The sequence below is a fragment of the Camponotus vicinus genome, unplaced genomic scaffold (genome assembly GCF_025532165.1).
Source record: "Camponotus vicinus isolate PSW18456_S1 unplaced genomic scaffold, iyCamVici1.0 SCAF_4, whole genome shotgun sequence".
Taxonomy (NCBI): domain Eukaryota; kingdom Metazoa; phylum Arthropoda; class Insecta; order Hymenoptera; family Formicidae; genus Camponotus; species Camponotus vicinus.
Window position 1 is genome coordinate 12419916 of NW_028141976.1, and position 19162 is coordinate 12439077.

Sequence of the window (19162 nt, forward strand, 5' to 3'; positions counted from 1 at the left end):
ACATGTTGTTTTACTTGATATAAAATTATATTAATGCCATTTTCATTTTTCTTCTCTCATATAAGTGTCAGCTGAATCACATGTAAAAGTATTAAAAAAATGGCAGCTAAAAGTTTCAATTTTCTTTCGCTGCAATCTATGTATAAGACAATTTATGTAGAACAATTAAGTCACACATAATTAAGTTATAATTATTTGAATGCAGTTTTTAGCCAGTAATGAATTTTCCATTTCGACAAGAATCTTACATTTTTTCTTGTTCTTTTAAATTCTTTTCTCGATTTATTGTACAACTTCGCTAAAAACTCGGTTCAATTAGTTATCTTAAATATAGATAATTTACATTTGATGTTGTAAGAGAGAGATATTTTTGTCGAAAAACAAGTTCTCAAAATTGTAAAAAGAATTATATATTTATTGCAGAAAATAACAGTAGGCTATTAAGTAAGATTTTTTTACTTCATGCTTGTACGAATATAACAATTTTTGTGATAAAATGCGGACTATATCGATTATTCAAACATTTTCACACATGCTATCTTTTATGTCATTCTTATTTTTTTAATCCTTTGGCTACAATACTCGCGTAGAACTACTTTCTCAAAACATTCAACAAATGAAATATCACGATGCACTACAATTGTATTGTACAATATAGATAAAAGCAAACCTGTATCAATACTTGGTTAAAGTTAAAGAATCTAAAAACATTAAAACTAAAAAAAAAAAACGTGAAAAAGAACAATTTTTCATATTGTGACTCATTGATATATCCTCAAAATTCTATGTCTAAGAGTTCCACAATCAGAAAGGTACATCGGAATACAGAACAATATGAGTGTATATGTGTGTACCTAATATTCTTAATGGATCATTGCATATATATCTAGAGTTTAAGTAAATTTATTTATATTACGAAAATATTGAGAAATATATATCTAAGAAGAGATATATATCTAAGAATTATATATTCTTAATTTACTTATATGATACTTTTAATATAGAGAATAGATTAAAGACAGAAAGAGAAGGGAAAGAGAGAGAAAAAGAGGAAGAGGCAGGAGAATAGTTTGACACAATTATATATAATCGCAACGAATAAATTAAAAATTATATGATGCTCGCTCTTGTTTGTTTAAAAAAAAAAAACAGTTTGTACTTGTATATTGGGTTATTTTTTTTCATGATTATTAAGCTATTTTTTCATTGTCATTTATTTAAAAAAAATAATTACTATGTAAAGCGCGATATATTTCATTCTGTACAATTATACTTATACCTTAATAAGTACCATGACATTTTGTTTAAATGAATTATTTGTTCCATATACATTGATTTTCGAGCGTACATATACTTTGTTCGACTATGTTGGAGATACATATAAATAATTCAAGACAAAATAGGAGAATAAGAGATGCACAGGATATTTCCTGAAAATAATTGTATAATTTTAATTACATTTAGTATCTTCTCAAAACGCGATACTTTAATAAGAGAATTAGAAATCATTTATTTATAATTTTTTAAATAATTTTCAGAAAGTCCAATTTCTTTTTAAAGATTTAATCACCAATTTATTTCGCAAAATAGTTAGATCAGCATAAATTTGAATTTTTTGATATATTCACATTTTTACAGGTGTTGCTAAATTTATTTATCTTTAGGTTACATTATATTCTTTAATTCCTGAATCCCTTATATCAATAATCTTTTTGCACTTGTGATCTTAAGCCGTTATTAAAATTTTAATTTTATATACAGATTTTGAGATGTAGCTATTTCTTAAACAAATATAAAAAATGTGTTATAATTTTATATAATTTTTTTGCAATTCTTTTTTTGCAGATTCTAATATTGAGATTCTTTGTGCTCTCCTATATACTTGATTTTTAATGTTTTTTTATATATATATTTAAATATGAAATAAAATTATAAAATTCTTGAAAACTTTTATTTGATATATATATATTTTTTTTTAATTTTTAAATCTTTCATTTTTTATATAAAAAAATAATGAATACTTTCGAATTACATATTTCAAAAATCCATCTTTTTTTTAAATTTCCAAGGATTTACCTAACATTGAAAATTTTTTCGCAAGAATTAAAAGTTCTAAACATTTTTGTTGAGCAAAAGTCGAATATATCTCTCTCATAATTATTCTTTATGTACATATATTTGTAAATTACAACAAGAGGCAACTCTTCTTTTTTGTCAGAACAACCGATAATCTTATTAAAATTAAGGCTAGATAAATTCGAATTCCGATATTTATTAATTATACAATATCTCTAAAGAAAGATGATTTTCAGTTTGTTCTCTGTAGTTGCACTGTTTATTTTTCCTCTGTTTCTCCAACAGTCTACAAAGAACAGACCTTTTATTTTGACTTAATAATTTTTTCTAGGCGCAAGCAATCGGCCATCATTATGATCGGAGATCCAACGTCATGGTGCTCCAATGATGTTCGGATCCTTTTGCTTTGTGTGTCTTGAAAAATTTCCTAATCGCGAAATAAGATAACGCTGTATAAGATAACGGTGCGCTAAAAATGATAAATCGCAATATACGATCATTCATCGACCATCAGTTCAAAATGTACCGCACCCTTCTTTTCGGTTCTAATTGAGCTGTATTCGATATTCTTTGCCCATGCCCGACACTCGACGTTGATGATTTGATTTCCTGCAAAAAACAAGCCAATTTAGATAATTTTATCAGTTTTAAACGAGCGAATTCTCTTTTTTCTTTATTGAAGAATATTTTAAAATTTTAATATTCAGAATTGCAAAATAAGAGAAAATATAACAAAACAATCTGCAATTATTGAAATTTTATTAAATAAATACAATAAATGAGATTATAGAAGTAAATAAGATAAGATAATAGAAATAAATAAAATAATAGATATTTAAAGCTAAAAAATAAAAAATCGGTTTTTTTAAAAACTGATAAATGAACCGATATATTATACAAATTGATGTACAGATAACTATCAATATTTTGCCTACAAAAATTCAACATTAATTTACAACTAATATAAATTCAATGAATCATTAAATCATGATATAATATTTAATACTCTATTACTTCATAATAAAGATCATAATTCATAAATATTACTTCATAATAAAAATCAATAAAGATTACAATTAAATTAATTATCTTTATATACGAATACACTGCGACATAATTTATATACGCAGATAGCAAATAAAAAAATCTGTAACGTATTATCAATACATTTTTTACATTTATATTGTTTTAAGGATATCTGAAAAGGAAATATAAAATCCACGAAAAATTATTAAAATAGACTAGATTAAATTAAACCATGAATGCAGTTTTGAACGAGCGTGTGCTGACTGACGACACCTTTCGACGACCGATACCATGCTGCAACACACCGGCTTTTACCGGTTTCATCTGGAGAACGCGTCATTTACTTACGAGACGTATATGAACCGGTCAAGGATGGCAAATGGCGGATAGTGGACTCGATAAAAAAGTTGATATCGATATTATTTTAAAGATATATGTCAGAAAAAAGCTACGATGCCAAAGATTTCGAAAATTTGAATCGTGATTTGAAGTTTTTAAAGAAATACTTTAACGCTACAAATAATATAGTGAAAAAAGAAATCATTGCAGTGAATTCAATCATTTAATTGCTTTCTGAGAAGAGAAACAAAGAAGGATGAGAGAAAGATAAAATTATTCACAAACTTATTTTATATTATATAATATAACAAATATTTTTTTATAACATATATATATTATTTACTATTAATCTATTTATATATTATTTATTATAAATCTGAGAAAAATTTATTAAAAAAGTATTGTTTGGAAGTTTTCATATTTGTTTGTTTTCTTGTGTTTTCTCTTCTGCGATCGCAAATATTTTCAGTTGAACTTACTCTTGGGTCGAAGAAAGTGGACGGCGACGACTGGGCTTAAGTATCCGGCTGTATTCGTATAAGGATAATAGAATCCTGGAAAGCCGTGTCCCTTAGGATAATATCTTAGTGGGCCGATATTCTCTACATCGTGAGGATTATCTCCTTTGCAGGATATCCATACGGTATTTAACTGCAATGTAAAAAAGATATAAACTTTATGTTATGCGAGAGATATTGATCTTTTATGAAATACTAAAATGAAAATGTAATTAAACTTTTTGTCTCAATTTCCAAATTGGAGATGAAAGACATTATTTAAATTTTAAATGCGATAAGTAAAAAATGATACACGCAATTATTGTTAGCAGCAATTCTTGAATATATTACTGGATATATATATCCTAAATTTTTTTTGCAAAAATTAAATTCCGTTTTAAGCTGTATCTTTTCGTTTCATTATACTTTCAGTATATCAGGGGACAGTTCATTATTTATGTCGATGTATATTTGCATAAGTTTTCACTTATTTAAAACATGCTGTTACAGCTTACAAAGTATTCGGTATGAGTATAATATTTTAAAAACAAGTTGCTATTATATATTGCGCAATATTAGGCTATTATCATCAACAAAAAATCGAATGAAGAGTAATCTTCATCATAATCTCTAGTTCTCTCTCTCTCTTATTTTTTACATGAAGGCACATATATATAAATATACTTAAAATGTATTGTTTACAATTCTTATCCGTGTTTGACCATAGATAATGCGCTTATTAAGAATTCTAATCCTGAGAGCAAATACTGGATAGAGATAAAAATGTGTAATATCGTATTCTATTGAATTGCCAGTTGGTTGAATATTCTCTGTTACTTGAATTGAATAAGAAAACAATGTTAAATAAAATCCTTCTTCCCCTTCTACTTATAATTCTAAATTTTCAAACCTCGTAAATCCAATATTAAATTAATCGAGAAGTGACTTGGCTGACGAAAAGTATTTTACACGTTGCAAATTTAAATAGTGAAGTTTCTTTCTGAATTTTCAAATCCAGATCTTTTTTTTATTTTTATCGACTGATATAACTGACTGACCGACTAACTAACCCATGAAGCGTCGACTGACTTTATATGTTGGACTAGCTCGTCTGGCATTTCGGCCGGCAAATTTTGCGTGTCGTTATAATACTCGGGTATCCATCCGTATATCTGAAAAATAAAATTTTGAAAAAAATGTCTTAAAAAATCTTACGATCAAAACGAAACAATAAAATGAAAAAATAAAAGATTAACATATCGCAACACTTAAATAAAGTATGTATTATTCAAATAAAATTAGTGTATGTATTATTTAAATAAAAAAATATGCAAAATTATAAATAATTGCTTCTATATCTAATTGTCTCGAGATATTCAATTAGCGAAATGATACATGCTTCTGAAAACTTGCGGTGATTAGAAAAATATCATAATGAAAATCAATATAAAAATTGAGATATATAAATGGATGCGTTTGAACAAAAGTTTGTATCGATATTCGATATTCGATATTCGACTATATTCTTACTCTGTTAAGCTTGATAAAGATGCAAGGTGACGAGTTGTTGAAACCGTATTGCTGACTTGGCGAACATGGCCCCCAATTATTGATGTCGATCGCGCATACGTTACCATCCTTCGCCGGCGAGGTGTAGTTACAGATTTGCTGGTTTCTACCTCCTTTAGGCAAGAGTGACGAATTGATGTATTCTGTCGAAACCGAAGAGAGACACGAATTAGATTATACTTAATTTATTTCGAGTACGAAGAAATTACTTAGACTATAAGAGTGAAAGCGCGATATGAAACTATTTATTTTTAGCGAATAAATGTGAGGAGAATGTCCCGTTAAAATAAGTATGTAATTCGAATTTGGGAATTTTAGTCTGAGATCTAACGGCATCGAAGACACACAGATGCTTGCGATGACAGTTGGAGATGACAGTTTTTTTGACAGCGTGCACATGTTAGTGTCGCTCTCCTTCTCACCGGTGGTCGATGATTTATTTTCGTCATCTGCGTTATTAGTAAGACTCATTGAAGAATTAATGGCAGTGTTCGTATTGATGAATGCGAGGTTCATTTTTACTCACTTTCCAAAAAATTGTCTAGGATTTGTGTCCACTTTCGTACTTCGGTCGCATTCGACGCGCTGTACCAAATGAGCGATCTCTCATCCGCGTTATCCGAAATCGGTCGAAAGCCCATGCCTAGTGATTGCAAATAAAATTCAATCGAAAAATCGCAACAAGTTAAATACGTAAATTCTCATTGAATTTGTGTATTATAAATGAGTATCTCTTATAAATAATATCGAGAAAAAAATTCGATGAATAAGTGATCTTTATTTTCGTGATAGAATTTAGCCGAAAATATTCTGCAGTTTTCATCACAAAACCAATTACCTTTACCACTAACTTATTCTTAACCTAGGTGTTAATTATTATTTATCATTAATTTAATCTTTATTTTATTCATAGTTTACGCTTGTGACGTTAAGCACATTTACGTAATGCGCAACGTTATTGCATGGAAATACTGTCATAAAGAGTTACGATAAGATGTGTTTCATTCTATAACTCATTTTATGAAAGCCTTTTTAGAAAAAATGTACAGTTCAATGTTTATTTGTATGTTAGTTATTACAAAAAAATATCTGATATTTTTTAGATATATATATTTATACAAGTTCATGTCTTCTTAAGTAAAAAATATATTAAATTAAATTATATATATATACACACATACACGCACGCACACATACACATATTTACTTGCCTTGCACAAAATGTTAGTCTCTAAAAATAATATTCTATCCAGCGCAGCATAGAAAAGAAAAAAATAATTTTTTTTAGATATACATGTCTTTAGAAACAATATCAATATTATATAATCAGATTCTTTCATGTAATGTTTTTCTATGCACGATTAAAGCGAATATATTTTCGCATAGTCAAAATCTTACCTGGAGAGGTGCCTATAAGACTGCTACTTAGAATCCACGTAGGTCTGTCAGCGCTCAACGTGGCGAGCATGCCTTTCATGCAAATAGAGAAGAGTGCCGCCAATCCGGCATAGAAACAAATGTAGAAGAAAACAGTTATACCTGAAGAAGAAAAGAAAACGCGGTAAAAGTCAATCTCTTTTTCATATTGTAAAGAAAAATTCTCAATCGTATGCTACATTCTTTTTCATCCAAAAGTGTGTAAAATAAATTTAAAGTAAATATATCTCGACAATAATAAATTTCCATCAATTTCTTCAATAATATTTTTAGACACGATATGTAGGGCTGTTTATCTCCTTTAACATCGAAATTCTTCGTTGTTTCTTCGCGATTTCACGATGAAGGGAGAAAGAGAGGAAGAAGGAGAAGAGTTCTTGGTATTTATATATTTTCGCCATTGACGCACTTTCCGCGACGTCATTGTGATTTAAATATTCATTGCGTGCGTCGGAGAGCCTAAAGAGCTCACGAGTATTATCTTTTCTCATATTTTCTTTTTTCTTCTTGCCATTCATCGACGTCGATCGGCCCACCAGTCTACTTCGGTCCACTTATGCAACCACGAAAACTTTCATCGTTCCGTCGATCGAACGAAAAATATTTAAAGCATAGGGCGCTCTGCCAACGCACGCTCTAAATATAGATCCTTTTTCAAAAGCGTCGAGAGTCGCAAGAAGATGGGCGGCCAACTATCACGCTGTGCTGCTATTAATATGGGGGAAAAAATGCGAATATTAATCTCGAAGATTGGGACCTTTGTGGAGAATTGGACGTTTCAATGCTTGAATATCACGTAGACGCTTATTCATTATTTAGTATTAGATAGTTTAATTTGTTTTTTACTTGAAAAAATATATATTTAAAAAATCTATTTAAGGATATGGTAAAAAATTATCAGCCTTTATGTTTTGTTTTTAACATTAGATTAACATAGTCTTTTTTTATTCTCTTCCTCATATATATGACTATATTTTGCTTTTTCTGATCATGATTTAAGTAAACTTTTTTTGGCGACTTTAATTTTAGTTTTTGATAAAATTATAATTTCTTTATAAATCGAATCATAATTTAGTTATTTCCCGATTAAAAGTGACTGATAAAACAATCGAACCAAATATATATACATATATATATTTTTTTAAATAATTGATACAACAATCGATAAAACAATCCACTCAAAAAAAAGAAATATATATATATATATAAAGATTGAAAAACATGATTTTACAAGAGAGCGTTTCGAAGATTTTGATGGCATTTTTATACGTTTAACATTTTGCTGAACCATTTAAATATTTAACCGTTTTGTCAAAATGTTTAAAAATTATTTATTTTTTTTAAATAAAAAAAATTTTTTAAATTCTAACGTTTTACACACTCGCTTCCTCGTAAAATCATAAAATTGCTGAATATGTAGCTTCTGTTTGTTGAGAGTTTTAATATAAGCATAGTAAGAATTTTATGGCTTCTATAAATACCCCAATTATCTATCCAGCGTAAAGGAAGCTGAACAAAGATATTTAAATATGGACCCATTGGTTTCGTTTGATTACGCATTCGTAGATGATCGAATGGGCGTTTAAAATAACCGACGCCATGCAATCCACAATAACTCCGTTCATCACGAATTTTGATTTAACGAGTTTTAATTTAATGTATACTAATAAATCTAATAAAAAATATTTATAATAAAAAATATTTCTACAACATGAAGTGCAAGATGCTGCAGATATTCGTACTTGTCATTAACGACTTGCAAAATCCCGCACTAACGAGCCTCGAGAATGAAAAGTATAATGCTTATTCTTCTTTTGTCTCTGACTCAACAATCACAATTAAGAAATTATACAATTTATTTGTAAATCTCTCCGAGAGAAACGGACGGGATAAAAGAATGTTTCTTTAATTAATATTTAGACACGGTGACTATCATTATGGCTGCGAATTGGAGCAGCTTTCGCAAACAGACAGTTATCTGGCCATTCTCTTATCATATTCTTCAAAGTGTTGACTAAAGCACTTTGATTTAGATTTCTTTCGATCGTTCGTGGTAATTTTTCTTTGTTTTATATCACGTTATTTTCATCAGCATTATAAACAAGCAGCATGATATAATACATGAGAGTGATAGCGATTTAATAATTAAATTATATAACAATCGAACAGTTTTGTTGAATATAAAACATATCTCGATTGCTTATCTTTTCGTAAAAGGTAACGATAAGTAATACACAAGATGTTTAAAAATGACGTCAGAATTTAGTATTGCTGCAGTAAAGATAGAAGAATCATTCGTTCGTTTCCTCAATTGTTATAATTTTCTATTAACTTATTCGCTATGTAATTTAATAATTTTCAGCTATAGATTCCTCGATAAATATTTCAAACTATAACTATATAAGATATAATCAAATATTTTTGTATAACATGTTGAGAGAGATTTAATTTGGCATCAAAATTATAATACATATGATATAAAAATTACAAGACATAATAAATTTTGAATCAAATATTTATCAGATCATATTTTTAATTTAATTGTTCTCGATGATGAAATCTTTGACAAAAAGATTTTTAAATCTTCCGATTTATTTTTTTAAAGGATTTTAAAATTACTTATTTTTTGAAGAGTTTTATTTTTAGATGAGATTATGAGCTATTTTTTTTTAAATAACACTAAATTAAATATAAAAAAAATGCTTTATTTAAAAATAAGTAACGCTTGTCGAATAAAAAGAGATTTGAACACGAATCTATCTCGAGACCTAAATAAGCTAAATAAGCTCTTTTTTCTCTGTAACGTGTCGTAAACGAATCATGACCTTTATTCTTTTCCCAACGGGCACTCGTCGATTCTGTAAAGCGGACCGGTTTCAAAGACACGCGAAGTGAATGTGAACCTTCTATTCATCAGGATGCTATATCGTCTCTCTAAGATCACCCGAGATATCGCTTTCAAATTGTTGGGGGATAGTAAAACGATCGCTTGTATGTAGCATCGAGAACATATCTTGAAACACACAGTACACACTCGAGGTTGGTGCGATAATGTCGAGAGAAGTCATAGATGAATTTACATGCATGATAATGCGCATATGATCCGTTGAGTCTTATCACTACTCGGTTGTTGATCTACTCGCCGACGAATCGCATTCTCATTCTCGCAATGATTCGCGAGCACTAGGAAATTACATGGCAGACATTAGAGCGCCTGGAAAGAGTCGACGACTGATATCGGAATTTCGGGAGCGTTAACTGAGCAAATAACATTCTTGCTATAACAATCGAAAAAATGAAACGAAGAAAGTCCCTCCCATTTCTGTTCTTTTATGCTTCATTGAATTAATTTTTAAATATTATAATTGAGTAAATTCTTAATAAATTCTTTCCATGCAATTCTTTTCATTACACGTAGAAGCAGCTTAATCATTTTTACATATCGTACAAGTTTGATAATAAATTGACATGTCGAAAACTCTTTCTCTTCTCGTCAACTAATAAATAACTATAAATCTTGATCCACTTTCGCTGAGAAATCAAAGAGGATATAAAATATTAAATAATACATGAAAAAATAGGAAAAAATAGAATTTTTAGTTATTATTTTAAAATTGTGAGACAAAAACTCGATAAAAATAGAATTTTATTAATGCATCGAAAAAGTTATGTATGATATTTTAATTCGATAAAACTGCAGTGAGAGAATAGAAATCTCTTAAACTTTACATTTTTACGCGCTGTGGAAATAAAATCTCTCCTCAAAGGTTCTATAGATACTTAATTCTGTGTCGTAGACAGATTTTACTTACTAGTTTGCAGTACGCAATAAAAAAGATTTAAGTTGGACAATTATCGACGACAAAAAACAAAATGGGGAAAATGAACAATTGTGATTTAAATTATTCCGTTAGTTCAGTTTCGCACTCGCTGAGATAGATCGAGCATGAAGTCTTCACGGAATAGAAAATATTCACACGCGCAAATGAATCGCTCTTTGAATTTAGAGTTGTTTTTTTCTTATTTTTCTTTTTAATTCTATCCCGTTGCACCAGTGATTTATTATGCCACGCCATGGTTTCTGTCGCATCAAGCGTCAAGTTATTTCAGCAAAAATGTCATTCCTTTTTTTTTCTTCTTTTCTATAAGCCTCGCTCAGTTCTCATTGGTTGCACAGGAATTTAGTGACATTGAAGCCGCGTGAGAATTGATTTGATTAGCGTGAAAATTCGCACGCGAAACGATATGACTAGAAATTGAGAGGCACGTAATTCACAGCTTGTCGCATATGCATGTCACGCGTAAATTGTAAAGAAATATTATATATAAAAACCAAATACTTTTATGGACTGAAATATATTTGTAGAATTGTGTAATTTATGTCACGTAACCAAGATGCTTAGCGAATAATAAAATAAAATGTAAATTGCTATTAGTTAATTATTACATTGCTCAACGTACTTAATATTTCTTTTATTAAAAAGAAAAATAGTAAAAATTTCTACATTCTTTTTACATTCGATAACTTTCGAATTTCCGTCTCAAAATGTTGATCAACAATTTCATAATCCATACCTGTTGCCGGCCATTGACGCCATAGTCAGAATTATGGAAAGCGACTGAAAGCTCGATTATATTCGTATCGAAATTCGCTTACTCGACAAGTTCAAAATGGTGAAAGATATCTTGCGTTGTAAAGAAGGAATATCACAAACTCGTATAAATAAAAAACGGATACCGATAGTTATCGATAATACGGCCGGCTGGTTACGTATTCAGTCGTATATAAGAAAACACGTGTATTTCTCGTGAACTACAGCTGCTCATGACTGGTTTTCCTGCAGCAGGAAAAGAATAAATTTAATATCGTGCGCGTGATGACGTCGTTCGATAAAAAAAAAAAAGATATTCGCGATAATGTTCGAATTACCTTGTCACGAATATCTTATCACGATCTTTGGAAAATGATATTTTCCTGACCTTGCTGACATTAACGATGTCACCGCGCACATATCTTGTAAATTATAAATATTATTATATTATTATTATTATCTATTTATTATCACCTGTTTCTTTTTGTTGAAAGAATAAAATGTCGCTTTTTTGTAAAAAATTCATATTTTCAAATATAATTAATTTTTTTAGACATAGAAAAAAATTTATATTTTTGTGAATATGACTTGCCAAATTATAAAATATATTTTAAAATGATTGATTGTTTTTTATCTTATGCCGTTTTAAACGCAATTTATAGAAGAAAATGTAAAATTCGATATCTCGAAGAAACAATATTATGAAACTTTAAGTATAAATTAATGTCCTAATATATCCTGTAGAAAATATAAAAAAAAGTTTGACAAAAATCCAAAACAGAATCGAAAAACTGCTGTCCAATTTCGCGTAAAATTATTCAAAAAAGTTTATGTTTTTCATGAAAAAGATTCGGTTTCTACTGCAAGATTAATTAAGCATGCTACACGAGTCACATTACTCAACATCATTATGATTATTTAAAATCAATTCAATGCGGATAAATAATGGAACGCGAATAATATTAGTAAACATTTTTCGGCTTGATTGCTTTACAGATCGCCATCTCTCTCTCAATGTTTCTTCGATCCAAAACGCTTTTACATTCGCGGTTTCACCGACCTAATGTGTCCTATTGCATAACATTGCTAAAGAAAACATGTTTGGAATCGATATTAGACGCTTGAGACTTGCAAGATTTTCAAGGCCATTTGCTTAAAATCAACAGAACTGATTTCTTCTTCGAGTGAAATAATAAAAAAATCATAGATCAGAAAATATTCTTATGTAACACAAAAAATTACGATATTCATTTCTTATAACTAAAATGATGTAATTCTGTATTAAATATTAAATGAGATGGTATTCATATCTGATAAAAAAATCTGATTAAGATAAAAATTTTTAGTAATTCAAAATAATAAATTCAGTAGAGTAAAATAATATAAGAGTAACATTTTTAAAAATAGTATATTAAATCTTTTCATATCATATATTTTGGGTTACATCTTTTGAAAGACTGCTGAGAGAATCTACAATTCATTAGCGTATCATCGAAAGCAATTTACTCAAATGTATCTGGACGCCTTTGGATACATTATTTTTAGCAATTGGCATGTTTACAATAACATTTTCGCATTTGAAACGTTGCCCTAATGAGGACGATCCGGTTAACATCTCTAAATCATTTTAATGTTTTTCAAGCGTTATTTTATATCCACGTGTCATTTTCATCGATATAGAGTCATACGCAACTAATTATCTTTCTCGAATTATTTTATTTTTAATTTAATAATTGTCATCGACTTTTTGTCTATTAATCAAATTTTACGTTGATTGTTTTCCTTTCAATAAAATTCCAATTTGAGAAATGAAGAACAATTACAGAAGAAATTCAAAACGCGATGGATGTGACTGCATATATGTTTTGTGTCAAAAATTAAAATGGAGAAAAATCGAAAAGAAAAAATTTCTCGATTAATTATATCCTTGACAGTGAAATGCAGAAAGATCTTACGAGAATGTTAAAAAGAGATAGTGGATCTGGAGATGAATCATGAGACGTGAATTCGAATTGTTTTACAATTTATATCATGTATCATGAACCTATCATGTGTGACGTTAATAATAAGAATATAAGGAAAAACCGATAATTGGCAGGAAAAGTCTCTCGGCAAAACAAGATAAGTTAACAGACGTACGTCCAAAAAATCTGCGTTCTCAAATAAATAAATTCCTTTCAATCTCTTTACGTAAAAATTCTACTTATATAAAAAAAGAGAAAAAAAACATATATCTTCGACATCTGCCAACATCGATTCGCGCGCGATATGCTTGCACATGTTCTATCCTCATAATAACGCTATTGACGATCCCGTCTCGAAGATTTGGAGGAAAGGCGACGCGTCAGGACGGTACCAGAAGTATCCCCTTCGTTGTGTTACCATTACCATCACCGATACTTATTTCCGGCGCTCTCTTTCTCTCTCTCGCGCCAGCCGCTGCCAAAACACGAGGCTCAAGGTCGGCTGTTTCTAAACAGCCGCCAAGAAGTCTACGTAAGACATCCTCTCTCGACACGCACCACACGTGTATATCAGTTAATGTTGAATTGCTTCTTTTAATTCGTTACATTTGTCGAATAAAAATCGATCATATGCGACCGGTCAATATTGATCAAATTAATTACCGATCATTTGTCAAATTTTCTGATTAATCATTAAGTGTATTTACTTTTAATCGGAATATAAGAATATTGATTATGACTGAACTTTCTCTTCTTTCTCTCTCTCTCTTTCTCTCTCTCAATTCAAGATATTAATTTCTATGTGAAAAAGCAAATTGGAATATTTTTCGATCATTCCCCCTAACACAATTTTTTTGTGATAACGATAACGCTGTGATATGATAATACATTGATTACTCTGAATATTTATTCTTTTAATCTTTTCGATTTTATATTGATTTCGAGAATCGAAAGGATTTCCACACATTAGAAACTTATATGAAAATGATACCTATAATAAATGTTGATTAAAAAATTGAATAAATTTTAGAAACTATTATTTGCGAATGGTTGAATTTATTAAGATAATATAGAGATTAATATATGTAAGTAGAGGAAATAATACAATATTATATTTTTTAAATGTTTATAGACATAATAGCCACGTGATTTTATATAAATGATAAATTGTTTTTAATATTTCCGTAGTCGAATAAATCATGCGTTAAACATAAATCTATATTTTTTATCTCACATTGACATTATTCGATTTTCATGTCAAGGAAACTTAATACAGGAACGCGGTTTACGAAATAGTTGTACGTGTGTTTGTGCGAATGCATGTAGACATTTAATCAATCATTCGCGTCATAAATGTTTCGAAAAAAACAATTTAGGAAGAAGAAAATTATTCTGCGCGTTTTATATTCATTGAATGAATATAAAAACGGAATATCATATATTAATAACCTGCATGTCGCGAAATATAATAGGAATATTAATATTAATTTTATCTTCACACAATTTACGGTAATCTTACTAAACTAAACTTGTCCAGGCATTGTGCTATAAAAGTACCGTTACATTCTTGATTGAATTACTGTATCTTTTAAGAGAGACATCAATTGAAAAATTTGAGAAATGATATTTCTGTTATAATGAAGAAACAGCAGTGTGTTTAGTAAAATTTAGAGCCAATAATAAAGACAATAATATGTTATCTTTTTTCTTGTATATTTATCTCATGTTTATCTTATTTATCATTTATAAAGAACTTCTTATACTCTTTGTGAGAAACGAAACATCCAACTTTCATTATTCAATTAATGTATATATATTAACGCTTCAATTTTAAATTGGAATCTGGTTACGAATCACTTTTTGTTATTGATATTAAAATATTTTAAGCTCTAGAGATTTTTGAATTTTGACACGAAAATATCATAACTAATAATATTAATTGCGTATAGTTACGCAAGAAGAGAAAAATATCACTGATAGAAATTTTATTTTAAATTTTATATGTATGAAAACAAATGTATTGCGATATAAATTGCATTTGCGTAAAATGAAACTTAATAATGATCTTAAATAAATGTCGCATGAAGTAAAGAACCATTTTCCCATCTCTTGAATATAAACTGTTTGTTTCTCGCTTTTATCATTTAATGTGTCTATTTTAATAAGATTTTGATGTTAGCATCATTTTTAAGATAAACAATCATACGTATTGATAATAATAATGCAATTTTAAAGATTTAAAAAAATTTCTATTTTGTAAAATAATTGATTCAGAGCGATTTAGAAGTATTGGAGCAGCGAGAAAACAAAGAAAAGATCATTTTCAAAAATATAATTATCAAGAGTACAAAAAAGATGTTTTCTAATTTCACAACTTCTCCAAGTTTTCTCTTCTTTCCCTCTATATTAATATTAATATTAATACATCGTTTTTTTTAAACGGTAGCTAAAAAAGGACAGTATTTTAAAGTTCCTCCTTCGATGTTCGATTAAAAATAAGCGTTTGAATATTCATATCGAGGTACTCGAAATACACTAAACGACTTACCCCATTTCTTCGGTGGGTGACCGCAGTAGGTTCCGTCTTCTTTATTGTAAAGGCCATCACGAAATACCTGCCAGCGCGTTCTGGTATCAGGTACTCGCATATAATCGAACTCGTAAGTACCATTTTGCACTTGCTTGCCGCGTACACTCATCACGACGACCGCTATCGGTTGCTCTTTGGCCGACAGGTAGACAGGCAGGCAGGTAGGTAGGGATCGGTAGGTCTCTTGTCAACCTTCACGCGCCGGGCAACTCGCGCGGACTGATACGCGAGATAGCGGTGAAACGCAAGGCGACCGCACTTGGCCTGAACCGGCCTAAACTGGGCGAGTTCGCTCGCGACTAGCGATATACGTAGGTAGCGAATGTAGAGGCTGTCTTCGTAAGAGGGGCAAGTTGAGTCGAGCTGACGTTGCTCGCCGATCTCTGGCTTGTTCGGCTTCCAGTTTATACTTGACGCGGCAAAACTTAATTTTGCTGCCGAGGAAAAGGAAGCGAATTCATTCGGCGAATCGAGATGTAGAATGTTGCGATTCTTCTTATTTTTTCTCGATTGATTTCGAAGAACGCGTTCTTAAAAATTGGAGCAATTGGTCTATAAGACTGATCTGTTTGAGAATAATTATCAATGATATCTCATGGCCTGATTAAATAAAAAATTCTTTCAATATCTTGAATAATCTCAATATCTAATCTCAATATCAGGAATCTATTGAAAACCGTCTCAGATGTTTTCTCATTAATTTCGAGATTATAATTTCTTCAATTATTAATTTTATGATTTAAACGTCGCATTAAATCCACTTTAATCGATCTATATAATTCGCGACAGAGAATTCTATTTATAATTTTATACGTGGAATCTATTCTGATACATATACTACATATATTGATATACTTTGTACATGTATGTAAATGTATTCTGATTCCTCAATAATTATCTCATACTATATATATAGCAGGCAAATGGAATCTATTAGCGGTACAATTTATGCAATTTTATGATATGATTCATTCGCCAGCATGTTTCGGTTGGTATATGATAAACATACATATATACGTATATATATATATATATATATATATATATATATATATATATATATATATACATACATACACATAAGCATATATGCGATGATTTCCTTTTTGGTTGTTGCTTCTGATAATAAGAGAATTATATTTTGGTCTGGTAAACGTATTAATATGTACCAAAAAACTGCCAATATATTATTTGTACCTAAACCTTTCGCATTTCTTTCGCACACACAAATTCATGTTATATAAAACTAAAAGTATTTGGAAAGAAGAATTTTTAGCTGAGTTATAACGAAATAAGATACAATCGAAAAATGCAAAAATCTAATTTCGATAATTATTTGTCGAAGCACGTTTGTAGTCACAACTTACAGCCACGTTTAGCAAATATTTTGTAGCTTCTAGAAATTAATCAACAGAAATTAGAAAGTTTTTGATGTTAAGGCTTGTGAAATTCCCAGCAACGCTTACAATATATTATATCTAATACGTAATTTTCTAAATTTTTTTGTATATAAAAAAAATTATGTGCACATGCTTGAAGCTTAATTTTATTATAGCAAAGATTATCTATGTGTTTGAATTTATTTAAATTTTTCTAAACTACGCGCAAACATTCTTGTTGCTAATTTTGATTTTAAATTTTTTTTGTCAAAAAATATTTTTCATGTTAATGAACACTTTTTTCATAGTAATCAACACTTTTTTTTACTTTTTCGTGATTAATATATTTATTAACAACTTTTCTCGCTCCAAGTATTTTGGTATCTCGACAAGTTCCTTGAAAGATGTAAAAAGTTACAATTTTTATATAATAATAATATTTCTATGATATTCTTCTACGATATTATTTATATTATTCGCACGAAATATATATCATGTTAATTTTTTATGAATTATTATAATTGTAAACTGAAAAATAAAGAAAATATATTTATAATCTCCTTTATAGACATCGTTGCATTATAAGGCAAATGTGATAAAGTATATAGTATTTTGGCTAATAATGATTCAATGTTATTATTAGTAAAAGTATAAATATAAGTTTAATGCTCTATTGAGGTTAAAGATAATCTTTTTATTTTTGTACCAGCTAAATTCTAACGTATAGAATAAATTATAAGTAGTTCAGAGTAAAAAGAGATTGCCATTAGTCAGTCGTCCGCACAAGAGAGAGAGTCCCTAATTATGGAAAATATATTATAGAATTCTTTTCGTTTAATTGTTTTTTTCATTTTCAAATCTATTATTAATAAATATAAATTTATTCTCTATTCACTTTAACTTACTTTCATTGTCCATTAGGTCCGTTAAAACTTTTGCGCTCATGATATCTTTTATTTACACTCCCATTTTAGTCGCACATTTTATGGATTTGAACAATAGCCTGTAATCTTCCAACTTTTAAATTTACGTTCAAATAAAGCATTGTTAACCGTAGTCGACACCTTGCTACTAGGATTATTTAAGTTACTTGTGTAAAGTTAATTGTGAAAGAATGATTGTAATCAGCAAGATTTGTTTTGTCCTTTTAAAGTTAATTTAAATTAAATTAAATTAAATTTAATTTAATTTAATTAAGTTAAATTACATTTATGTTACAATACAAAATGCAAATTACATAGTATATGATACTTCATTTTGCATATGATTGTTCTTTTCGTTGCTGACACACTCGCTATTGGCACGTGTTTACAACGCACATTTTATGGATGCGCTCATTAGCTAATTCTTTTTAATTAAACGTATAATTGAATATTATTATCTATATATCATTTACGTATTTTAATACGTAATTAATAAAGAAATTGTAATAAAGGATGTCGAAAAGATTATTGTAAATATAAAAATGTATGTTTCCTGTAAGTAGAAAGAATTCAAAAAATTTATATAGAAAATTTACTTCAACTTGAAATTGATATTAAAATATAATGTCCCACAATTAAATTAATTAATAAGCGATCGGAATTTCCGCTATGAAAAAATTCATTTCACATTACAGTATATTGAAAAAAAATAATATAATTAAAGAAATAAGAATATAATTAATAAGATACAATATTTTAAAAAATCTTAT

General features: G+C 29.0%; 1 protein-coding gene across 2 annotated transcripts; it reads right to left on the reverse strand.

The window, feature by feature from the left end:
- Positions 1-394: 394 nt before the first annotated feature.
- Positions 395-16383, reverse strand: LOC145971099 (sodium/potassium-transporting ATPase subunit beta-2-like). Of its 2 annotated transcripts, XM_083098405.1 has the most exons (7): positions 16049-16380; positions 6906-7046; positions 6034-6150; positions 5469-5650; positions 5009-5110; positions 3921-4092; positions 395-2685 (listed from the first exon to the last, which is right to left on the reverse strand). In XM_083098405.1, the coding sequence occupies exons 1-7, from the start codon at positions 16197-16199 to the stop codon at positions 2573-2575; spliced, it is 978 nt and encodes a 325-aa protein (XP_082954531.1). In that variant the 5' UTR covers positions 16200-16380; the 3' UTR covers positions 395-2572. The 2 variants fall into 2 exon arrangements, with proteins under 2 accessions (XP_082954531.1, XP_082954532.1); XM_083098406.1 differs by lacking the exon at positions 5009-5110 and having other exon boundaries at positions 16049-16383.
- Positions 16384-19162: the final 2779 nt, after the last annotated feature.

Excerpts from the sequence above, each read along its gene's own strand:
- LOC145971099 (XM_083098405.1), bottom strand. The coding sequence starts at position 16,199 with ATGAGTGTACGCGGCAAGCAAGTGCAAAATGGTACTTACGAGTTCGAT. Across the intron at positions 6,151-6,905 it reads TCTTATAGGCACCTCTCCAG|GCATGGGCTTTCGACCGATT; the intron begins GTAAGATTTTGA and ends TGCAATCACTAG. Across the intron at positions 5,111-5,468 it reads TCTTTATCAAGCTTAACAGA|ATATACGGATGGATACCCGA; the intron begins GTAAGAATATAG and ends TTTATTTTTCAG.